Source organism: Hippoglossus stenolepis, chromosome 6, assembly GCF_022539355.2.
Source record: "Hippoglossus stenolepis isolate QCI-W04-F060 chromosome 6, HSTE1.2, whole genome shotgun sequence".
Taxonomy (NCBI): Eukaryota; Metazoa; Chordata; class Actinopteri; order Pleuronectiformes; family Pleuronectidae; genus Hippoglossus; species Hippoglossus stenolepis.
Window position 1 is genome coordinate 12,173,060 of NC_061488.1, and position 24,889 is coordinate 12,197,948.

The 24,889-nt window shown below is 40.6% G+C and overlaps 1 protein-coding gene across 1 annotated transcript in view; it reads left to right on the forward strand.

Annotated features, from left to right (window-relative positions):
• The window catches only part of LOC118110499 (chemokine-like protein TAFA-3), a 78,893-nt gene extending 58,085 nt beyond the window's left edge, over positions 1–20,808 (forward strand). Inside the window, exons 3-5 of the mRNA XM_035158284.1 lie at positions 10,668–10,817; positions 15,892–16,016; positions 19,882–20,808. Of these exons, the coding sequence (XP_035014175.1) occupies positions 10,668–10,817; positions 15,892–16,016; positions 19,882–19,893 (287 nt within the window). The 3' untranslated portion in view covers positions 19,894–20,808. The remainder of the gene's footprint in view (positions 1–10,667; positions 10,818–15,891; positions 16,017–19,881) is intronic.
• Positions 20,809–24,889: the final 4,081 nt, after the last annotated feature.

Consider the following 24,889-nt stretch of genomic DNA (forward strand, 5'->3'; position numbering starts at 1 on the left):
GAAAGAGAGGGAGAGGGAGGGGAAGGCGGGAGCGAACGAGGGAGACAGAAATGCAGATGAGATAGGAGACGTGGACGTCCCCCAAGGGCTTGCAGAAAGTCACCTCCACTCAGCGCTTAACATGGGTTTAAAACACGAGGGCCTCGTGCGCACGCTGCCACGGGTTAATGGTTGACTGGTAATGCTTTGTTAATACATCTGAGCATATTAACAATTTATACCCAATTCACCGCGCTAATATCACGCCTGCAGCACAAATTAGTACAAATCGTCTGCAGTGGGGTGGTAGCGACCGCAGTGGTGGGGTTAGTAATGTGTCAGGACACACCATGTGTCAGCAGGCCCGCTCTGTCGCATGAGCTAATATCTCATATGATGTCGCAGGACGGGGGCGGTGGAGCTGGGGCGGGGGGGGATAATTCCCTTTGTCTGAGCTGCCAGTGACGGGGAACTGCGAGGAGCTGGTGTCTTATCAGTGAGGATGATTAGTGCAGAGTTGGGTTGATGGGTGGTTACTGGTTAGTTAGTGGTGGTGGCGGGAGGCTGTTACAGATGGAGTGGTTCATCAGGCGTCCCGTCACATCCTTATTGACTATTGATTAAGTGTCACTTTGTTAAGTTGGAAGGAAGCCAGTTGCACAACAGAACTGGAGGGGGCGAATGCAATCCAAAAGAAGTATTATGAGTATTTGATGAGGTGGAGGCTGCTTTTTGTTTCTGGTGCAGCCTGACTAAGTGTATCTAAATGGGTCGGGCGATTTTTTTTTGTTTGTTTGTTTTTTGGCAAGGCACATTTTCTGACAGGGATGATCCCCTCTGTGTGGACACCCACGGTATTTTGTTTTTCCCTTTCAAATCAAAATTCTGATGAGCCAGTTCCCAATGTTTCCTGCTCTCTTTTTCAATCTTTATTTATGTCACATCAGGAACAGGAACTGCCGCTGCGAGGAAACACTTTCCAATTGTGGTCACTCACTCTTTCAGTCACTCGGGGACACTGAGCTGAGGGGGGGTGTGTGATAGGGCAAGACTGTGCGTGGACGCTGTGTAGAGAGGCTGCAGTCTGCACTTCTGTGGCTGATGTTTTAATTTTGATTCCACAGTATCTAGTTACTCCAGTTGTTAGTCTATGACATACTAGTTTTATTTGGGATCAAGTCTTTCTATGGACATTCATTTATTCAATGGCAACAATGCCCTCCCTATTATAGCCTCAGAGGTTTTAGCATTTGGCGTAAAACATTTACTAAAGTCTACTTTGCAGAAAATATTGTTTCAATTAGAAGATCAGACGAAAAGCATAATGAGATGTATATCTTCCAAAACTTGAGATTATTGCTCAGAACTGATCCACACACGCTGAGCAGTTTCATCTTCTCTGCCTTTCATGTGTGAGAGGGGAAACGCTCCTCATCAACATACATGAGCATGGAAACGCAGCACAGGTGCAGCGCTAAAATTAGTCCATTAAAAGCTGATAAATTGTCGCCTCCTGCAGTTGTCATGCACCTTCCGGTGATGATGACCGTTATGAAGAGTCGATGAGAAGAAGTTTTCAGCCTTCAGAAAGATTTCAGACATGGTGGAGAATAGAAAACACGGCTGAGGAAAAAACAAAGACGAGTGTTCGTGCCTACCCTTTCTCTCCATGCTAATTTTCTTGGCATACGTTTAAGCAGAATTTTAATTTGCCCTGTGTTTACGAATCGTAACGAATGGCGCCATCTCAGAGGCCAATGTAATCTAATTATTAACAGAAATGCATGGACGTGAATGCACTGATGGGCACACATATGCACAGAGAAACATACGTCGTAATCTAATTAACTTGGCAAGCGTACTGAACTCATTTTCCAATTCAGTATATGCTCTTTCTAAAGAGAACACTATGGGCCTTGGGGAAAGAAATGTGTACATAGTAAATATGTGATTATATAGTGCCTCTATATGTGTCACGAATTGACTCGGTATTCTGAAATTATCCCGATTACATAATATATATTGTGTCTTTTTAATTGACCAACGGTTAAAACCTTTTTTAATAGACAATCTAAAAATGCCAGGCAAATACATTACATTAATTTGAAAAGCAGTTATAAGCATTTTACATGACATTTTGAGGAATTGCTCAATATAACTTGTGCATTATCGAGCATGACCGAGCTTTTCTTTCAGTCAGAGCATTGTGTGTAACCAGCACCTACAAAAACCCACAAAAACTACAGGTTGCGTTTATCTCCATTCATATACCATGGCAGTACAATAATCAGACCTGACGAGGGATTGTCAGCTCCTGATGCTGCGTTGCCAACACAGTCTCTTGGCATTGAAAGTGCATAGACAGTGAGTGTTTGTGTTGTTTTTATGTAAAAAAAAAAAAAAGAGCAGACTTGAACTTCACTGTTTGCAAACTGTCAACACACTGTACGACGAGTACAGAATCCATTCATCGTCTACGCTGTCACTGCCACAACAGCTGCCTTTGCTTCCATAGCAGTTATTTTAGGTGCTGGATGCATTATTGGCTCAGCATAACTCAGGGACAATATCAAATGATGACGACTCCAAAACTGCCGGCTCATTCATTCTGATGAAAGCAGCTAACACAAGACATATGACTAAAACAATTATCCAGCTTTCTTAAGTGTTGAAACACACACACACACACACACACACACACACACACACACACACACACACACACACACACACACACACACACACACACACACACGCTCCACGTGGCTAACTGCCCGAATACAAAAGCAATATCCTGGTGTGTGTCTTTTTTTTACTTTTAGGTATATTTTGAGTATAAGGTAATAGATCTATAAGTTGAGATCAATCAAAGAGAATATTGTGTATAAATGTGTGAGTCCTTAGTTTAATAGCTGTTTCTCTTATATAACGATGTCTCATGAGAACACAGGAATTTTGACCATGAAAACATCAGTGCTGTTTCCAATAATTTGACATAAACCTGCAGTTTTTTTTATATCTTAACATCTTTTAGTAAAACAGTCCCCTTATGGAACCACATTTATATCCAGATTTCAATTTGAATCAGCACTAAATTGTACACATTCATAAAGATCAGTCCCCTTAACATGATTTGCAAGATCCATTAGTCTATGAAAAAAATATTGCAATATTTAAGAAAGTAAAAAATTCCTGGATCTGCCCCAATCAGCTTCCACAGAAACTAATGGTCAACTTCTACAGGAGCACAATAGAGAGCATCATCATCAACTGTGCCAGCTGCACAGCCGCCAAGCGTAGGGACCTGCACCGTGTGGTGAAGGCGGCCCAGAACATTAATGGGATAGAGCTCCCAACCCTGGACACAATCTACGCTGGCCGACTGAGGAAGAAGGCCAGCGGTATTTTCAGGGACCACACACATCCAGGACACTACCTGTTTTATTTAAGATCCTCCACCAACAGACTGAGGAATAATTTTCATCCCAGAGCTGTGACCTCCATCGCATGCCCCCCCTGCCCAAACACACCAAAGACTCACACTTTCAGTGAATGCCGAGTGCACATACTACACACACCAAGGACTTTGACCAACATTCACACGCATCAAGGACTGTGATCAACACACACACACACATCCCACACACACCCCACCCTCAAGGAAGAAGAAGAAAAAATATCTTGTCTGCACTCTTTGTGAATACAATACTAAAATACAGTTACTCTTCCTCCTGTATATAGTTATTAGCTGATTCTGCTAATTTTGTTGTTTTCACACTATTTCTATATTTATTTCTACACCTGTATGTAGTAATATCTTGGAGCGAGAAGCCTCCTACAATTCCATTGTACCTGAGTATGGTGACAATAAGGACCTAGAATCTTGAATCTTCATGGCCAGTGTCCATCCTTCCATCCTTTCATGAAAATCTATACAGTAACAAACAAACAAATTGACAGGGGAGAAATGTACGCACTTGGCTGATGGATGTATGGTACAATATAACAATATAATATTGTTAATGAAAAGAATTACCGACAAACATATAAAGACATACAGAGCCACGGTCCATAGAGAAACTGTTCTGCATCGACCCTTTTACACATTCACAGTTGAAACTGAGAGTAAATTTGATCCAGTTTCTTGCATTAGCTTATTTCTACAGGTTTCAAATGATATATGCACTTGTATGTGTGTCTGTGTCTGTGTGTGTGTGTGTGTGTGTGTGTGTTGTTTGAGAGAGAGAGACAGATCCCCAGTGGTCGGAATGACATTTAAAAGAAGTACCCCGCTGGGACCAAGAAAGCTATCTCAGCATTTCATGTGCATCGGCAAAACACACACACACACACACACACACACACACACACACACACACACACACACACACACACACACACACACACACACACACACACACACACGGCAGCTCGTGGTTGTTCTGATTTGGGGCAATCTGTCCCTCTGCTAGTCTGTCACTAAGTACATCATCCTTAGTAAATGGGGTTAACAGCCACTGCTGTGTTAAGAGAGGCAGGGGTAACAAGTCCTCATGCTATGGAGAGAGATGAGAGGGGGTAGAGACACATCGACAAGGTGAGAGAGGAAGAACACATAATAGATAGTGTAAAAACTGTCTGATTTAGAGCCTGTGATTGAGGATAATGGTCTGCTACCCTGCTGAGTTTGCTGTGCAGAGCTAAGAGCAAGAGCGAGCAGAAGAGAAATGATGCGCTGGAGTGGCTGAGAGAGATTGAGAAAGGAGGGGGTCATTTATGAAATAGTGGTGGGACGACGCGAGATAGATGAAGAAGATGGGAGAGGAGGAGAAACACGAAGGAGAAGGGAGGAGTAGAAATGGATGGATGGATAAAGTGTAGAAAAGAGATCGCAAGGAAGGAAGGAAGCGCTAGTGATGAAACGTAAAAATGGGTACTTTTTTAAAATAAAGCTTTGTTTTTTATCCTTCACACACACTAAAACACACACTATGAGGCAAAGATTTTATAGCTGCAAAGGTTGAAACATTGCTGTCTTCACGTTCACTTTTTATCGTAGCAGAGCGTACACAAATGCCCAGATAGTAAAAAATTGAATTAGTGTACATTTGTGAGTGTCCTCCTGTTTATATCGTGTGGTGAGAATAATGCTTGATTTGGAGGCATATTTATCAGAGTTTATTGGAGTCTTTAGCCCCCGCCCGAGTGGAAAGCCCTGAACAGCAAAACAACTCAACTGATTTATAAAATTAGATATTGCTCTTTTTTTTACGTCATTTTATTGCGAACTGATTTATCCATGTGATGTTCATGTCACCTTCTCTGGTGCAGCATACTGTGGTTTACTATGGTTACCGCAGTGATCTACCCCTGTTTACAGTGAGCCATGCTTCGTGATACCAAAAAAAACAGAGTTAAGCCCTTAAAAGCAGCTGGACAACTCACTAATCTGTTTGTGTTAAAGGCCCCTGGTGGGTATTTGGGATCAGTTAACAGCAACTATCTGCTCTGCATGAAGCTCAGACATAAAGGACATCGCATCCTGACTATCGAATGATGCCAGTTACACATCAACTTTTTCCACTTCCTCTGCAGGGTCCATGTTTTCTATCTCTGCTTGTGTTTTGACTCCAATCACTCCTGATGTGAAATGCCCCTCCACCGTCCTGCAGTGGTGATGTTAAACCATGGCAGGAAATTACACTTTGAAATGATGAGCTATCTCCAGGAGCTTTTCATCATACCCTCCATTTTGTCATTAAAGGATTTGCAGACACAGACATCCCAAAGGTATATTCAGAAAATGTTCAACACATTTAACACAAACACTCGTTTTGAGTGTTGAAAAGTGCAACGAGTTGAACGAGATATATATAAATAAGGAATATATGAAATAATTTCACAGTATGAGCATACAGAGTTTATATACAGCCACTTTCTTCCATTAATTCTAAACTACTTATCATTCAAGGTTTGTGAGAGACTGGAGCCAATCCCAGCTGGCATTTACCTATTTTACACCAACATTAGAGGGTGTACACAGATAAGTACACAACCCAAAATCAAAAGGCAGTTGAGATATACCCTCGATAGGTCATCAGAGTATTTATTACAGGGAGACAAACAGGTGGAAATGAACAACCAATCATGCTCACCTTCACGAATATCCAATCCCAATATGGATTTGCCAAATTTACCTGCATGTCTTTGGACTGTGGGACAAAGCTGGAGAAGAACATGCAAACTCCCCACAGAGGCTAACCACCCTAGTTTACCTCTTATTAAAGATAATTAAAGATAGAATCCGTCATTTGATCAGTCAGTTATAACCACATCCAAACCCCAGGCAGTAATGACTACCACATTTTGTGAAAAACCATGAATAGCAGCAATCAAAGAAATATGGTAATATGACAAATTTGTCAGTGGTGCCTCCGCGCTCAGTTTTTCCATTTCTTCATTTTTGCTGTCTGAGCAACTACGGTACAGAGTCAGTGATATTAAAACCATTAGTGCCACCTGGCAGCAGCAGTGGTTTAAAAGTTGTCAAATTAACTTGTCAGAGCACAAGCTTCAACAGGCAACAATTCAGCTGCAAATTAGAGTCTGCGTAAAACAGAGCAGGACAGTCTGCTGCAGATATCTACATATCAAAATAATCACTCAACCATCCTGTCATACGGCTCCAGCTCATATTTATCTTACCATGTGGTGCAGACTGAGGAAATTTACAGCCCCCTATTAACATTAATATGTGTAATCAAGCCTTAATGAAGTTTTACATTCCTCCAGTAAAAATCTCACCCCTGCCTCCTCATTACTCTTCTGCTCCCGCTCAGCTCAGTGCACTGCCGCTGTTACTAATGCTGAGTCAATTACTACTGCAGGTGCTGAGCCTAAAAATGGGCTAGGGGGTGTGTGTATGTCAGTGGGGGTTGGGATTAGGTGCTGAGTTTGTTGATTTTCCTGAGCTGTGGATCTGCCAACAGGGTTGTCAGGCTAATTTTAAAAGAAAGCAAGTCAATTAGGTTGGTGCAAAGAGGCAGAGAGGGCAAACAGGAGATAACCTATTATCATTAAACAAAGGTAAAGCTCTAAAGGCTACGATTTGCATTTTGACCCATGACACGGGTCCTGCTAATGAAGTGAAATGTGAAATGTTCACCTTTATTTCCACTTTTTCACTGTCACATTAAATCAATTGGCTCTTTTACTATTTTGTCAGCGTGCAGCTTTATTTGACCACTCACACCTGACACTATCCTTTGAAAAGCTTGGTTTCAAGAGCACAAACCCTGTAAAGGCTCATTTATGCTGCCTTTACCCATGAAAAAGAAATGCATCTGTTTCATACGATGTAACCGTCACTTCCAAAATACTTCTATGCTTCCATTTAGAGCTGTAACGATTCCCGAACCGAAATCCTGGTCCAAACGTCCATGGTTTTCGACTTTAGGCTCTATTCTCAGCAAATGTAAGACTTTTTTCTTCGGGGAACACAGACGTACACAGCAAGTGTCCTATATAAAGTTAAATTAAATTTTGGTGTATAGGGGCACATTAGGTGGTCAGAGACTATACACTTTTTTGGAGTGAAAGAACCCAGAGGCATGACCAAGTCGACTGTGGTCAGACAACAAAACACATTTTTGTTGTTTCAGGGAGTACTAAATCAATAGATTTTTAAACACAATAACTGGCAGAATAATCAATAATGAAATAAATTTCTTACTATACATCTAGAGTATGCGTGCCTGACGTTTTCTGAGTTTTACTTAAAACACAAAAAAATGAAGCAATGTAATTACAACAAATGTGCACAATAAAGATAAAAACATCGGACCCTGAAAGTAATTCCCTCACAAGGTCCTTCATCACCACAAGGACACAATATGGAGGATATAGACCTGTAACAGTTAATATTCTACTTTGTTGGCTCCAAAAATGTATTAAATTACATAACTCTAAATTATATGGCAGAAATGTGGGCCTTTTAGGGCCATTGGGGGTCTCAGACTCAGAAGCAGTTGCTCGCTTTGCCCGGTTGACAACCCAGCTTTTGCAACAGCATCAGCAAAATAAATGTGGTTTATCCTCTGGGGAGGGTGAAAAAACAGAGAAAATGTAATCGCAAACTAACCCTTAATTTGTTTTGTGTACCAACTTAATGATTCGTCCCACACGTGGTGCTTGGGTAAAGGTCACATAGCAACCAAAATGGACTCAGAACCTTCGGGAAATGATATCAACGTGTCGTGAGTGTGTCAATGGAGAAAAGATCAAGGGAGTCGTTGCAGTCAGTACGGTTTTTCCTCTGGAGACAACTACAACTAATTTCACAGCATTGCATCCAATAAATACAGAACTGTGTATGGCTCACCTTTGAACTGGAGGCTGGTCCCAAAGGAAAACTTCAAGTGTGGCCAAACTGTGAAGTGCATTGATTTCATTTGCTGGTAACGTTAAAATTACACAATAACAAGATTTTTAGAATTTTGTGCCTGATTGTGACACTAAATCTATTCTATAAATCTATTGTTATGTCAATCTGTCCAGATCACATGGATGAATATGTGATCAGATCAGTCAGTCAACATTATTTGGCCCTACTGCTAACAGAGAAAAAAAACATAAATCAGAAGATATAAAAGTACGATGAGGGACAGATACACAGTGGATCAGAAACTACAATGGGCTTTTCACTGAGTGATTAATTGGACTGGGTTTTGCTGGATTACTGCTTTGTCTTTTCCTCATTAATGGAGCAACTCAAGAACTTTTCAAATCTCTGCTAGCCTCCTTACCATATTCATACCAGGCTTTCAATCCAGCTTGTCTCACTTTTAAATACTCTTCAGGCGGAGCCAATTCATTGTTTGCTGCTTAAGTTTTCATTGCCATGCAGTGTGCACCCTTTGTTGTATTGTGGGCGGATTCTTTTGTAATGGAAATGACAGTAACTTCCAACAACTGCGTGAAAAGCCAAAACACACAGATTAGACTTTGGCTTTGACAAACCTAAACATACATGAACCCTCACAAACATACACAACACACAGATTCGATGCATATCTGAACAAACTTACATGAACAAATACACATTCTATGATATACATGAACATTGTCAAACATAGGCTTACACACGTTCACACACACTGTATCCTTGCAAACTATGATCCTGACGGGCTTATTGTTTGTCCTTGACATTTTCATGTATTTGATAAAAGGCTTGTATGAAAGGGCCATGTGTTGACATCGCAAATCTTCAAAAGTAGAGTGATTTCTTTGTTCCCTCTCAGCTGACTCAGGGGACTTCTGTGCTTGGGGTGGACTTGTTAATTAACCACAAGGCTGTTTGCTTGAAGTCTGTGTGTAAAGAGGCACACACAAAGTGGTAGCTAAGGAAGAAGGGAAGTAGCCTCCCACATCTATCCTTCATTAGCACTGCAGCCAATACTCACTTGTTATTGTATATGTACAATCAGGTCCGTATATTTTAATACAAACATTCTCATATTCTCTCTTTCAATTAACAATTTGTGTCTAGCAGCTGAGCTAAGAGACTTTTAACTGGGAGTAGCTGTGGTTCAGCTGTCCAGTAAAAAGAGACTTCTAGATTCTCGATATTTGTGACCGTCTGTCAACCAAAATATGTATTTTTACATAGGTACATAATTATCTTTGAATATATCAAAGTATGAGTCAAGCATCAAAATGCATAAATGCTTAATTTGACAGTTCTGGTTTTAAAAGTACTTGGTCTGGCTCAGGTTAAACCTTTAGAAAAACAAATACATACAGAGAATGGACGCCATAGGACGACCAACCTAGTGTCACAATCGTAACTGAAAAGAATAGAAATAAATAAATCTAGAAACACACAGCATTTACTAAATTTAAATAGTTAAAATCTGAAATCTTGCATACGGTACACATCGTTGTTTTACTTGTGGGACTTTCCAGTGTGAAATATTGCCAAATTTGAGCTAGCTCTATCTAACGCTACACTACCGGATATTACTTCTACATCTTCTTTACCACTTTAAAAATATAAGCAAGAAGCTGTAGTGCTGTTTTTTTTGTTTCATCTTGATCGAAATAATATACTTGAAGGACATGGTATCGGATCTGTACATAGATTAGCATACTCGCTGACGCCCAATTCTGGTATCGGTATCTTAACATCTCTAGTTTTACATAATTGCAGCAATCTGCTAAAAGCCTGATTTTGCTTCATTGTTTACTGTGACATCATGCTCATACTGACATTTAAGGGGTGGTATTTTTGCCCCAGCCTTTTGACAGTGGCAGTCCTCTTCCAACAACCTGCATAGCTGCATCAATCTGATCTACGATTGTATGCTTTTGTGTGTGTTTTTCTGGCTCTGGCACAGGTAGAGCACATCCTCACTCCCAATCCCATTTACAAATGTCTGATTATTTTCTCAACTGTGTAAACATCTGTCAATTAGCACAACACAGCTTTCTGAATCACAACAAAATAATGAGGGCAGTGATTAAGAAGTTTAGGGAGAAAGCTTATCTAATAACAACATGTCTGTCTATCTGTTACCGATGTTTGAAATGAATTATACATGTTTGATTAAAAACTAAAGCAGAGTGTACAAAGAGTCTAGCCATTGTCTGGCTCGTGTATTAAACTGTCTGTGTCTCTCTCTCTTTCACAGTGCATGTGAAGGCAGGGACGTGTGAGGTGATCGCTGCCCATCGCTGCTGCAACAAGAACAAGATTGAGGAGAGATCTCAGACTGTCAAATGTTCCTGTTTCCCTGGACAGGTCGCCGGCACCACTCGGGCCATGCCCTCCTGTGTTGATGGTATGTATCACTGGCTGCACAGTCCCACACTCAGAACCACAGAGTGTGCTGTTTTTAATGTGCCTACAATGATCAGTTATTTTTTCCGTGAATTAGAAGAGCGCAGTGTTAATTGAGGCAGAATGTGAAGCTGCAACATAAATCATCAGATGTGATGGCACCACACACCTCAGTGCTGGTGTATGTAGGCCACATGTGCTGAATAAAGCAGGCGACACTCGGGCAAGATGATTAAGGATCGAGTTAGATCGAGTTAGCTCTTAATGCTGCTTCTAACTCGCCCCGACTCCTAATTTTTTATTTACAGGGAGGTGGGACCACACAGTGTTAGTGAAAATACTAAAATCATGAGGTTGAACTGGCTAAAGAAGTATCCAGTACATGACTGCCTACGTTTACTGTTGGTTTGGTGGTGAAAATACATTAATTATCTGGGGCGTCTGATCAGTGGTTGGCATTAAAATAGAGGAAGTAATGTATTATAGTAACAATTGTATAATTAAAAGGTTAAAACACTGGGTCATTGCAGAATTTGATTGTTTCAGATTGGCTTTGATTCACAGTATTGCAGTGTATCGTATTGTTCTAACTTTTTGCTCCGTCAAAAGAGACTTATTTATGTCAGTTACGTTTACAGAAATGGACGGAACCTTCTGTCCGTACTTTGTGTTAATTTCCACCGTATTTGTGCATGTCTTCTGAAAGCTAACAGATACGAATGGAACAGATGAAACAGAGCAGTGCCAGCAGAAATCGTCGGGGGGCAGTGTAGCCAAGGATTCAAGGAGAAACTTGCGAATTGTTAAGAAATTACAGGCGTCTATATGATGTTACTTCACCTGACCAAAGGGACAAACAGCTGCTTTTGCTTTTTGTTTGAGAGGTACATTATCACAACCTCCTATACAGTCGCCATATTTGTTTTCTTGACTCTGCGCTGACCTCTAGTGGATGTATTGGCTAAAATCCATACAAACGTAAAGGACGCATAGTATGTGCACGGGCGGTTACACCGTTTGAAACAGACATATCTCTGTTCCTACATAAAAGGAGCATAATTGAGTCTTTATTCTGCTGATACGCTCCTTCCACCACCCCAACCTCCTGCTTACGATAACTGCTGCTGGTCCTGGGGTAATATCTAATTCGTTATAGGGGGTGGGGAGGTTAGTTCTCCCAGCACAGACCACATTGCTGTTTGTATGCTTTGAGGGTTCAATGGAAGAGCAAAGCCATTTGCTGCAAATGGTCAATTCCTTCACTTAAGTGTCACTTACTGAAAGATAATTGTTTCTCAGTGGCCTGTCCTTATACAGCAATGTTCACAAATGGGAGTTCCTTTATGAAATACTGTATATTATTGTACTATATAACATACGTTCATCAATTTTAAACATGTGTGCTTCTCTTTACTAAAGATGTAGCCTTCCTGTTTTCCTCAGGTCAAATTTCACCTGTTTCCAAATCTTTTAATATCTAAATAAGGGTTCTTTCATCTAGTTGCAATAAAAATAACATAGATGAATCCATACGCTCTTCCCAAACAGAATCGATACTCACATACACATATTCTCAGGTCAAATTTTACCTGGTGTTGCAATAAGTCCCACTATTGTACTTTCTAGAAGCTGAATTTTGACAGGAAGACAACGGGTGTCATGTACGGCCATTAAAACATAATCAATCAATGTATGTTCCTCTGATCATGAGTAAAGTCAAATAATCTATAATTTTTGTTTTTCACAAATATAGGTATAATTCCATCTAAATTAGGTCTATTGACCATACGTTCCAAAATGAAAGGTAAACAGACTATGTCACAGATAATTGATGCTTTTCAAACAGGCAAACCAGCCCGTGTCAGACGGGACGACAATACAAGGGTTAAATAAAAATTGACATATGAATGAAGTTAACCATGATACAAACGGCGAAGACATGATGTCAGAACATATTTCTCTGTTGGTGGCCAACATACAGTAGGTGTCGTTGTACCAACACTGACTATGCGTAAAACAGAAACAGACATACTGGAGCAGTGCTCCGTCTGTGCCTGTGTTTCTCTCCAACACTCTTTCCTGCTGCTAACTTCAGGAGCCTGATTAATTATAAATGCAGCCTCAGTCCATTATACTTTTGTGACAAATTCAGATGAGTTACAAAGATGATGGATGGCACAATGTTTTATTGCACCCACAAGCAATTTTAAAGTAATGAAATGCCTACTCTGGCCGTAACCCAAATAAATTGTAAAGATATATAACAGGAATCTGAACGATCCTAAGCAGTGAAAATAGCAGTTGCTTCACCGTTCAGCAAATAACAGTGTATTTGAGACTTCACTCAATGTTATGATAGGATGAAACTCTGCCAACTTGACTCATGATAACAAACATAATCTACAGAAAGTGTTCTCTTTCTGGAGCTGCTTTGTTGACAATGAATGAAAGGTTGACTCTGTATACCCAAATGTTTATTTGGCTTTGTTTTGCAACAGTGCTGACAATTCAAAGCTACAGAATTTACCCATCCACCCGGAAAATCCCCCTGGCTACTGTTTCTGTGTACACAAAATCAGTATTGTGCAGCCCCTGCGGCTATGACGAGTGGTGCTTGATGAAATCACAGACTGCAGTCTCTGCAGCCCTGTTGTTTCATGCTTTTGAGTGGAATCATGTTCAAATTGGTCTTCATTTGAAATGAATGCGACCTACTGACACCACACAACCCTGACTTTTAGGTTTTAGACGGGGAAAGATAAGAAAGTAAACTTTGAGTAGTTAACTTGCACACACTGCCACAAATATAACTAAGAAAACACAGTAACGAGACGTGCCGATGATTCTCTTCCACAGAATTACTACATGTTTGTGGTTTAATGTGAGTTTATTAGAGATGTTACGATACCGATTACAGCATCAGAAATGCCTCCAATGCTGCCGGAAATGCTGAGTCAGGCATTGGAGAGTATGTGAATCTATTTAACAATCCAATACGTGATTAAAGTACATTAATTTCCCCCAGATATAACTGCAATTTTCTTTTCCTACTAATCAATTCTTCCTCACCATTCACAGCTATTGCCCTGCACTTCCACAGGCAAGTACTGTTTTTAGAGTGGCAAAGAAGATGACGTGATTTTCAGTCGTGTAGCATTAGCCACAGCTATCTAAAATGTTAGCAATTTGGTAATATTTCATGCTGGCAAGTAAAACAGCAACAGGTTCCCTATGCAAGACTTCAGTTTTAAGCAATTTTTTGTATTTTCCAAGATTTATAAATCTATTTAAATTAATAGCAGTTCTCGGTATCGGCCGATTTGCAAAATCCTGGTATTGGAATCGGTATTGGGAAAGAATAGTGTACAGTACATACCTCAGCCAAAGCTAACACCCTATCTCATCATGTTATCCATATCCGCGTTTAACATGTTCTTCTTTGGGTCATGCCCCAACCCTCCACAAAATTCCATGGAAAGTTTTATGATCCTGCTAACTAACAATCAAATGCAGATGAAAACATGACCTCCATGGTGGAGGTTATAACACTTAAGTGTTACTGTTTACAGTATTTGACAAAGGGATATTAACCATGGAAATCGTAAATGTTTTGCTGGCAATACATCAACATACACTGAGCTGTGCGACAGACCACGTGATGATGACTTGATGAAGGTCTGTCTATGGCTCTGTATACTTACAATTTAATATGACTAACATACCTTTCATACTTTTGATTTATTACTTTTGAAATACTTCCTGAGAAATTACTGCTGTTGAGTTTGACTGTGCAGAGAGTGCTACTAATCCTCTGGGAATGTGTCACTGGATAAATGGCTCTTTATTTATTAAGTGTTTCATTACTAAGTTGGAGTGACAGTCACTTAAATGCTTACATGCTACACATCCAATTACCTTCAACTGACTGAAAAAAAACCCGCCCAGTCTTTGGAGTGGCCGACAAGGAAATGAAATTCAAATTATTTTTTTTTAATATATGCACACGTCTTCGACCATCTTCTACTGCAATGGGTATTATTATTATTTTTTGATGATAATCATTTTCTAGTTTCTGTTTTTCTGTGATATTTGCTAAAGGCACTTAATCAATTGTATTTTTCATTTGATTTGATCTGTTTCAAACCATTTAGATCACAACATATCTCAAATGCCTCTTTCATGTGTTGGCCCCAGTTTTGCTAATTTTGGTTGAACAGAAAATGTAAATGATTCGTGAACCATATCTTGATAGTTAGATCTATACGGTATTAAAGGTTTTTTAGTTACATGAAGGCATTCTGGATTTTAAAATTGGGCATTTTTAGACCAACAATTTTACAAAACAATTATTTATAATTATTATTATATATACTTAATATTTTGAAAAGACTGTTTTGATATTGTTGCCAGTTGCCACATAAAAAGATTGTACGCCTCAATGCATTTGATTCCTGTTCGTTTTCACGTGGATTTTAAGATTTTATTGATGAATTTTAAGACTTTGGTGAATAAAGACTGTCCTGTTTTTGCACTACGGGCCCCCAAACTCTGGAATGACTTACCAGCTGAAATTAGACATGCTTTATTTCTTACTACCTTTAAATCCCTCTTTAAAATGCTGTTTAAACTTCTGCTGTGGAGAAGCTGGTGTGGTGACAGAATCAAACAAAGTGCAACACAGTGCAATGGTAACAGATGTGAATTAATGATGATGACACAGATGAAGCGTGTGACTTAAACTTCTGAAAATATGATGAAAACATCAGATGTGAGTGACTTTGATGTTCCTCAAATAAACACATGAAACAAACAGAAACGTCAGATTTGTTGATATGAAGTTTGACTGTTGTTCTTCTAATTACATCATCTTATCATCCAACCCCTAATATTAGCATAATGGTACTGGATGGGAACACAAATTAATGCACTTAATATATTTAGCTGATTGCCTGTAAATCAATTTCAAATTTGCACATGTGGGAACCCATTGAAAACATTCCCAGGAACATTGAGTCATGTCTTAACCAAAATAAATATCTACAACTCTATCTCTATCTCTCTCTCTCTTCCTCCAGCCTCCATTGTAGTCCAGAAGTGGTGGTGTCAGATGCATCCATGTATGGACAGTGAGGAGTGCAAGGTTCTTCCAGACCTCACAGGATGGAGCTGCAGCACAGGCAACAAAGTCAAGACCACAAAGGTCGGTGTGCACATAGTCTTTCTATCTTTTATATTTCTATATCCCTCTCCTATCTTGCACAAATTCTTCCCATCCCTCTTTTTATATATATAAATATATATATACGTGCATACACACACACACACACACGGTCAGAAAACCACAAAGTGGCCCACTTCCATGTATCTCCTGTTATATACATCTGTCCTCTCACTTCTTATTAGTTTCTACCCTCATTTGTTTCTCCTTTGCACTCCCTATCATTCTTTTTCTCACCCAATTTCTCTCTTTACTTTCTCCCCCGCCCCATCTTGGATCTAACATCAAACATTCTCTGAAGAAAAATAAGGCCAGGAACAGGAACAAGGCACACGCACACGCACACGCACACACACACATTGAGGGAGAGAGAACATCACACTTCCCTTCACTCCCACTTGCCCTGCTTCCCTGGGTTTGACTGGCATGCCATCTGACTCGATGCAAAAACAACTCACCACGTTGGATAAACTAGAGTGGGAATTGTCCTTGGATAGTTTTTATGCTCCAATTCGCCCGTAATACTGTATGTGCGGTTCATTTAATTTCTCCACATTTTTCCCGGCACTCTCCATTTGTCTGTCTATATGTGTGTGTGTGTGTGTGTGTGTAGGTGTGCATATACATCATAAATCGTTCCTGCTCGGCCTCCGTCCTCCGTCGGCACCTGTTGGCGTCCCCTCGGTGGCTTGACCCGAGCAGCCTGTGAACTGTCTGTCACAGGAGGGGGAATATCTGTGCGAGACTCACCTCTTGTGGCTGTATGCTTCTGTTTCTAACCTCCATCCTTCTCCCTGCCTTCTCACCTTCCATTATTCATGGCTGGGTGCAGACCTTTGTTTTCTGCCTAAATAATTAATCGTAGGCGTGGTCGAAGGAGATAGAGAGTGCATCTCCTTGGGCAAAAAGAGAGGGATGAGAAAAGCTTTCAACTCACGTGGTCTCCTCTCTCTTTACCGCTGTCTCTTTCGCTAAAACACTATTCTTTATCACCTATGGCTGATAAAGAATTCCTTCCCAACGTTTTCCTCTGCTCACCTCTCACCCAGCAAAGTGGATCTCGCCCCTGAAGTTACACTCTCTCCTTCTTTCCCTCTCAACAGCAACTCCTCTTATTCTCACCCTGAAAGACTTTCTCTGTCGTGCTGGGCCCCAGCTCAAATTGTGTTAAGCTGCTCGTGAGTGTAACTGAACTTCTTCAAGTTATAGCACTCATTACAGAGGAATAAAAAAAAGAGAAAAGAGATGAGCAGAAAATGGCGGGGTGGTCTTAGAGTAGGTAATAGGCATAATTAAAGAAAGAGGGTAATCAAGTATGAGGATGATGTATTTTCGGAATATGTGAATGCTGTTAAGAAGCTGCTGCATATATCAGATCTGTTGCATTTAGTTATAAAGTGTGCATTTATAATTTCCTGAACATGATCAAAGCGAACCAGTAGGAGCCAGGCATCGTTTTATCACTGATTCTGTCGTAGCTTGAAAGAGCACAAATATTTGCTGTCTCTTGCATTCAGGTCTTTGATCAATAATCTGCGTGTGCTGTGTGTGTGTGTGTGTGTGTGTGTGTGTGTGTGTGTGTGTGTGTGTGTGTGTGTGTGTGTGTGTGTGTGTGTCTACACTATTTGAGCGTGTTAGCTGATGTGTTTGCCTGATGATGAAAAGAGTGATGTTTTTTCTCTCCTCTGATGTGGTACGCTGAGGTCAAGATGAGCAGGCATCCAGATCAATAGCATCGAACGTTCTCTTATAGTCCCATTAAGACCCGCTCGTAAATTGAAACTGACGATGAGGTGAGAGGGAAAGAGGATGAGAGAGAGAGAGCGAGACGAAAACACACACACACACACACACACACACACACACACACACACACACACACACACACACACACACACACACACACACACACACACACACACACACACACACACACACACACACACACGAAGAGCAGGCAGGTGGAGATGGATGAGAAAGAAAACAACAAGTAACAAGTAGAAAGTGGAGAAGAAAGGTTGAAGGCAGAGGTGTTAAAAGAATAACACTTTAAAAACCAAAATGCTGGAACTGGTCAGCTGATGAAGAGCTTATTTTTATACACAGAAGACAGAGCAGGCGAGACCACAAAAGAGGGTTTGGCACTCTCTACCCTTCCCTCCATTTCTGGCTGGGAGCAAAGGAGAGGAGGAGAGGAGGAGGGCAGAGGGAGGAGAGAGGGAAGGGATAGAAGACAGCTCGATCAATGCCAAATAATATCATATGGATGAGCAGACAGACACGGCTGGGCTGCCAGGCCACTGAGCTGTCATACACAGGAAAGCAAGGGTGTGTATGTGTGTGTGTGTGTGTCTGGGTGTGTGTAAAGACCTGCAGTCATCTACACATATTAACAAACAAATGACAAGTCGATGTCAGTCACACATGTAATTTACTTCCTATGTAGTTCGCTCACATCAACACTAAACAGATGTGGCAGTCTGCAAACAACGTAAACCTCTTAAGGCAAAATATTCTGCAAGCACTTTTATCCTTTATGAAACAATACAAACTGTAAAAACCTAGAAAATGCTGTTGAAAGTCATTTTATGAAACGTCTAGATCATTCGTTTAAAAAAATAAATCCTGTTCAAATCATTTAATTTAGTATTTTCTGTCATTGTTTTGTGAGACATAAAGAGTCTGTGAGATGTAAGAGAGAGGGGGACCTCTGCCTTGGGGCCAAAAGAGCAGCCATTAGTGTAGATAGTAAAATAAACAGCAAATGTGTCACTTGTGGGCCCATGGAGATGACATCTAAACACTGCTTCTGTGCTGATAAATTGATATCTAAATACCTAAATCCACTTTCTAATTGGGCACAAAACCGCCACTTGCAGGCATATTTGAACAGTCAAGCCGACATAAACCTGAAGGGATTTTGAAGTAGCACCTTCAAGCATATAGCAGGCACAGAGACGTAGCATTGTGCGCGCACAGTGAACTGGCATGACAATAAACGCCTGCAGACTCTTTGATCAGCCACAGGAGTAGATGCCTGAAGGCGGTGGGAGCGGGCCCAGGAAGGGTGGCCTGGAGCCTATTGAGAGCAGATACAGTAGAGCAGCTGCCAGCTCGGAGGAAACGCTCCTCTGAGCTCTCTCAGTGATGGCTGGCCTTCACACTTTGTTAGCTGGCACCTGGGTTGGACAAAAAGCTCACTCCCTCAAGAGGAACATACAGGAGGGACAGCATGTTTTGGGGGCCTAAGAGGGGGAAGTCACAGAGAAACACAATGACAGCGAGAGAGAGGGGCATGCAGGAAAACAGAAAAGCTGTCATGGAGAGTCTGGCCTATTACAGGCCCAAGCACTGGCAGTTATACAGCAATTTGTGTCTGTTCGGTCGTTGGCTGGTAGAAAAAGTCTCCTAATGGTTTGATACAAACCAAGAGTGAGTGTGCGAGCAAAGAAAATGGAAAGAGGGACCAACGAGATAAAGAGGCCATGTGATTAGAGCAGCCGTCTCGACAAACAGACGAAATGACATGGCAGCGGGCCAGGCGCTGGGAGTGAGGTATTGTGGGCTTACTTCCACGATTCAAGCTGTGTCTTGCTTAGTCTCTTGCCAGAGGAGAAAGAGGCCGCGCTAGCCACGTTGTCGGTGCTCCACCAGCAAGAATAACTTCAGATAATTTCCCAAACAATGGGCGGCGCAGCTCCACAGTGCATTATTCCAAACCTCCAGTTGACATGTACAAGCAGCACCGGCCTCGTACTCTGCTCTGTGACCTTTACCGTTACAGGCTGTATCCTCACTTCTTTCGTGGGCTATTTTCAGTGACCTACTTCTGTTCTCCCCATTTCAGGTGACCCGATAGTCTCACACGTCTCAAAACGAGAAGGAGAAAATGGTGGTGGAGATACTGACACAGCACAATGGACCAGTGGTGAGGAAACACACTGAGATGGACTTCAATGAAGAACCAGTAATTGTTTTATTTTGCTGAGGATATCCCGAGAAATGGCGGCTGAAGAGACAGGACTCTAAACACTGGATACCGTCACCTTTAACACAACTGAGTGTCCTTGGTCTGTAAATGCAGAGGACTACATTACCCACAATCCTTTACTGCAACTACAAACTTCGACAAAGTGAACTATGACCTAAACCACGCACTGGATTAGATGACAAAAAAACGACTTTCTTTACAACAACCTGTAGTCTTCATCTCTCTTCTATGGCTTAGTTGTGTTCCATATGCATACTGGGAATGAATGAAGGGGAACTGGTTTTTAGACCGCTATCCTGTATACTACAAAAATAAGGGAGTGGATCCAGAATGGCGGTATCATTTAATCCGGTTGACATATTTAAATTGAATTGTGCCACATACAACACACTTGATGCTGTCAAATTGTTTCTCAGACCTGAAACTGAACCTTTTTCTTTTTCCGATTTCACCTCCATGAACATGTTTTACCTTGAATAGTTTGTGGCTCACCACACGCCATTTTTTAAAATGGGGGAGACAGTTTAGCAGTCGTCTATTTTCTTTTGTTTTTTTGACAACAGAGTAAAAAATCCTTTCAGGGGTGAGGTTAGACTAATACCAAGTAGATGTTACGGTATATTGAAACATGTAAACGTGTAAAAATGGTTCATGGAATCAATGGGGCTAAAGATAAATTGATGCTCTAATGGTTTTAATATCTGTGTTTTTAAACGCCTGTTAACCGCTATTGAGTACATGTGTCAGTATTATACGAAATGAATAAAACCTTTCAAAGGAAAAGATATGTCTCTCAATTTTGCCTCAGCCTCACAAAATTTTCTTTTGTGAAGATTCAGGTTAAATTAAGGGTTGTTTTTTAAGTGCTCCACACTCCACTCACAGTGCATCACACATTATATACTGTGCATTAAACTGCAATTAATAAATCCAAAGGAGTGCATCATTGCACAAATTGTGTGTGGTAATTCATTTCTAAAGAAACATTGAAGCAAATAGAAACTTAATAGAATCAAACACTGGTGTAAATGTTTTTTAGCTCGAAAATATCATCAACAACTGTATTTCTTTCCGGTTATTTGTCAAATTTTTTTCTTATCTTGACATTAAATTTATCATTTTGTCATAGAGAGAAAAAATCTCCAAATATGAAATACTGCACTTCCCTGGGCGTCATCTGCGATGTGTGACATGTCATTAATTAGCTGGTTAGAGTTCAGAGAATAGCATTTACTGAGCTCCGTGTAGTGCTGAAAAATCCAAGCAGTATTACAGGAGGAACATACACACTTGGCTGGATTTTACACCACAGCAATCCCAAGCATACGAGGAAGAAAGAAAGGATATTTGTATGCTGCACATTTCAGCCAGGACTGAGAAAACAAACCGCGCTGGTAAACAAGATTGATTGCAGGATGCTGTGGCTCTATATTTCTGGGATTTTGTGCAGCTCGATCAACAGGTGAGTTTTTTTCCACAGTGATTGTATATCAGCAGAGATTCTATGTTTGTTTAACCTGATGCACCAGTTACACTGAACCATCTGGGAAGGCTTCGTTGGAAACTGTAAAAATACTTGGCAGATGATTGGATAAACCATCTGACTATTACTGTCTATCACAGGAGCCAGTTGGGAGAAGAAGGGGGAAATAAAACACATTTTCTACTGAGGAAAGCCTTCAGTGTCGTTCTGTGTTCTTTCAATGGAAACACACTCTCCAGTTTTAATACAACTGATGCTGTAGTAGCACCTATGCTAACGTCAGAGTGAATTTAATTCTGTGGGAAACACTGTTTCAACAGTTCAATGTCATGTTTGCCTGGTTACTGATCACAATGATGATCAATTGTGTTACTACTGTGACAAGAACAGGCTATAATCACAAATATCTGAAACTAAATAAACTTTGATTAGATTTGTTACTAGTGAAAAACTTAAAATAGTTAAAAACAATCAGTTTCCTTCAATCCTGACCAAACAAACGTCTTATTATATAATATTAATATTTAATATTTGAGGCATTCATTATCTAAGTAGAATTACTGCTGCTGTATTTATGTTCCAGAATCATATGAGGTCACCGTTGTGTTGACCTTTGATCTTCAATGAACAAAATCTAATCAGTTCCTCTGTGAGTCCAAGTTCTGCTGTGTTTACAGTTTGGGTTGTTAGAGGCTCGAATGGCACAAATTCGCAGTTTATGACTGTGGGATTTTGTATTTCATGGACCAGAGCAACCTCAGGTCATGACTTGTTATTCATGTGTGTCCTGATGTGATTATATCCTTTCACCCTGATGTCTCAAACTCTATAGGTTTAGTTGTTGGATGTTGTGTGCGTCAGTAAAACCAGATGAAGAATTACATGTTTAAAAAGAAAATCCCATTAGTGTTGGCCTCCAACAGGGAATTTTCACCGGGAGATATTTCTCTTCTTCAACTTGGTACATGAACTAAATATGTTTCCTTGTCACAACAAATTTCATCACATCTACTTCAACTGGACCAAGTAGCGCTGCACAGAAAACCTGATACAAATGCTACGACAGTCCCACAGCTGTCAATCACTAATAACAATGGATCACTGTAGAATGATAACAGGAACATGACATGCAGACTATGATGTTCTGCACTCTACTCTCCAATCAGATTATATACATATATATGCTCTATATATCCTGTCCATATTTCTGGTTTTACCATTCCTACTGTACGTGTAAGGCTTCAGCTTTGACAAGCAGATGAGAATTTCTACTCAGTCACAACCCAGGAGAGCAGAGTACTGTCATATTGAGTATTACGGGAAGATGAGGTTAATGTAGGTTTAAATATAGATCCATTCATAGACAGTACTGTAATCTGAAAGATGAAATCCAAATAGGGGTTGTGCTTTACTGTAAACATGCAATGATAGATGTTGATAGTGAGTGGCAGGATGTCTCTGTTGAAGTGACGATGAAGGAGGTGACACACGTGGGCTCAGGCTGAGAGATGCAAACGTATGTCGGGTTTGAGGTTATGACGCACACAAACACACACGCACACGCACACACACAGTACTACAAACTATCAGAATACATTTACCAGAGTTACATATACAAAATATTAGTGACTGTATTTAGTTATGTTCCAATTTAAAGAGGAGGAATGCATAGATATATATTACATTACTTTTCAAAACGGGATTACTCGAGTCAGTGTCACTCTGAAATATATAAACAGTTACCACAGATTGTATATAAACATGGATGACATGACCTCTGCCCCAAAGTGAAGCCAACGCATCTCAATAGCCATCTGGTGACTGGCTGCAGTATAGTCATAAACCCCACCTCCTCCATGTTTGCCAATGGGACATGAAACAAAATAAATAGTCAAGGTAGACAATTTTTTTTTTTCTAAAGATGGTTTCTTATATTTTGGCTAGTTTTTATCACACTTAAGTCTTGCTTTAATTAGTTGTTTGACACAATTTTAAATGGGCAGGTATTCCTCCTTTGTAACATCAGTCTACTTCATGTAGCAGTGTTGTGTGAATGCAACATAAATACTTTACTCACTTTGAGTAATCAAAAAATAATACCTCACAAATTACATTTAAAGGCATATATTCTGTAATCTGTAGTTGAATGCATTTTAAAGCTCAACACTGCACAAACACACACACACAAACACACAAATCTGTGTTGTGTTGCATTAAAGCTGCCTTTCTCTAAAAACGCTTTTCTGATTTGGCTAATCTCCTCAGAGGCCACAGCCTTCCACTGAGTCAGTGTCTGTTTCTCTATGTGTGTGTGTGTGTGTGTTTCATGGCATGGGCTGTTCCTGAGCCTCAATGCGTCGTCAGTGCATGTCATTAAAAGATTACAGAGAATAAACCCACATACAGATTCTCACACATACACTCACAGGAGGCGAGAACGAGGGGCAGAGCACAGAAGAGACTGCTATAATTAAACAGAGAGAAATGTGTATAAGGGTTTTGACATCAGGATATGACAGCCTCAATTTTGGAGTATACTTGTTAACTGCTTGCAAGGTGTTTCTCAAGCTGTGCGCGAATCCAATCACGAGTCAACCATGTGAGGCTTGTTGAAACTCTTCCACGGCACCTCTGATACCGAGCCACCCTCGTTCTCATGTAGTTACACAAAGCACTTAACACTGGTTCTGGTACAAAGTGGTACAGGTATTGCTCCAACAGTCTCCTCATATCTGTCTGCCAGGACTGATCTTCAACACTGCTGCTGAGCATTAATCTCGTCATCTGTGACCATGCTCTGAATATCCAGACGACGCAGAGATTAGTCCGTGTGCTGTCCGCGTAGCGCTGGCGACAAACTGGTTGCTGCTAACAAACAGATGTCAGAGCAGATGTTATAGAAGACCTTAACAATGACACAGGCGGCATTAGATGCTGACACATCACTACTAGGACAGTGGTAGGAGGAGGGGACACACTAGGAGTAGAATGACCATGTCTGCATGTTTCACAGATGTGTAATGAGTTCAGAACTTGCAAGGTCTGTTCCAGAAGTTGAAAAATCTCTTTGTCATTGGTATCAGCACTGATACGTTTAAGTCCAGCCCTGGAACACTCAAAAGTATAGCGTGGCTTGTTTTGTATGTTTTGATGAGGACAGAAATCTTTTGAAAAACAATGTAACGTTGTTTATTTATCATCCCGTCTTTTTACAGGCCCGTAACAAACACCATTACCCATAAGCCCAAACTCGTGACTCGTAACAGAAGGACAAAGGTATGCAAGGGCTTTAAAAGAACAAAGAATGGTTCGGGCGTTTACCACACAAGAAAGACACTAGAGGTACATTTTCAGATTTTGAATTAATTTTATTCCATGACA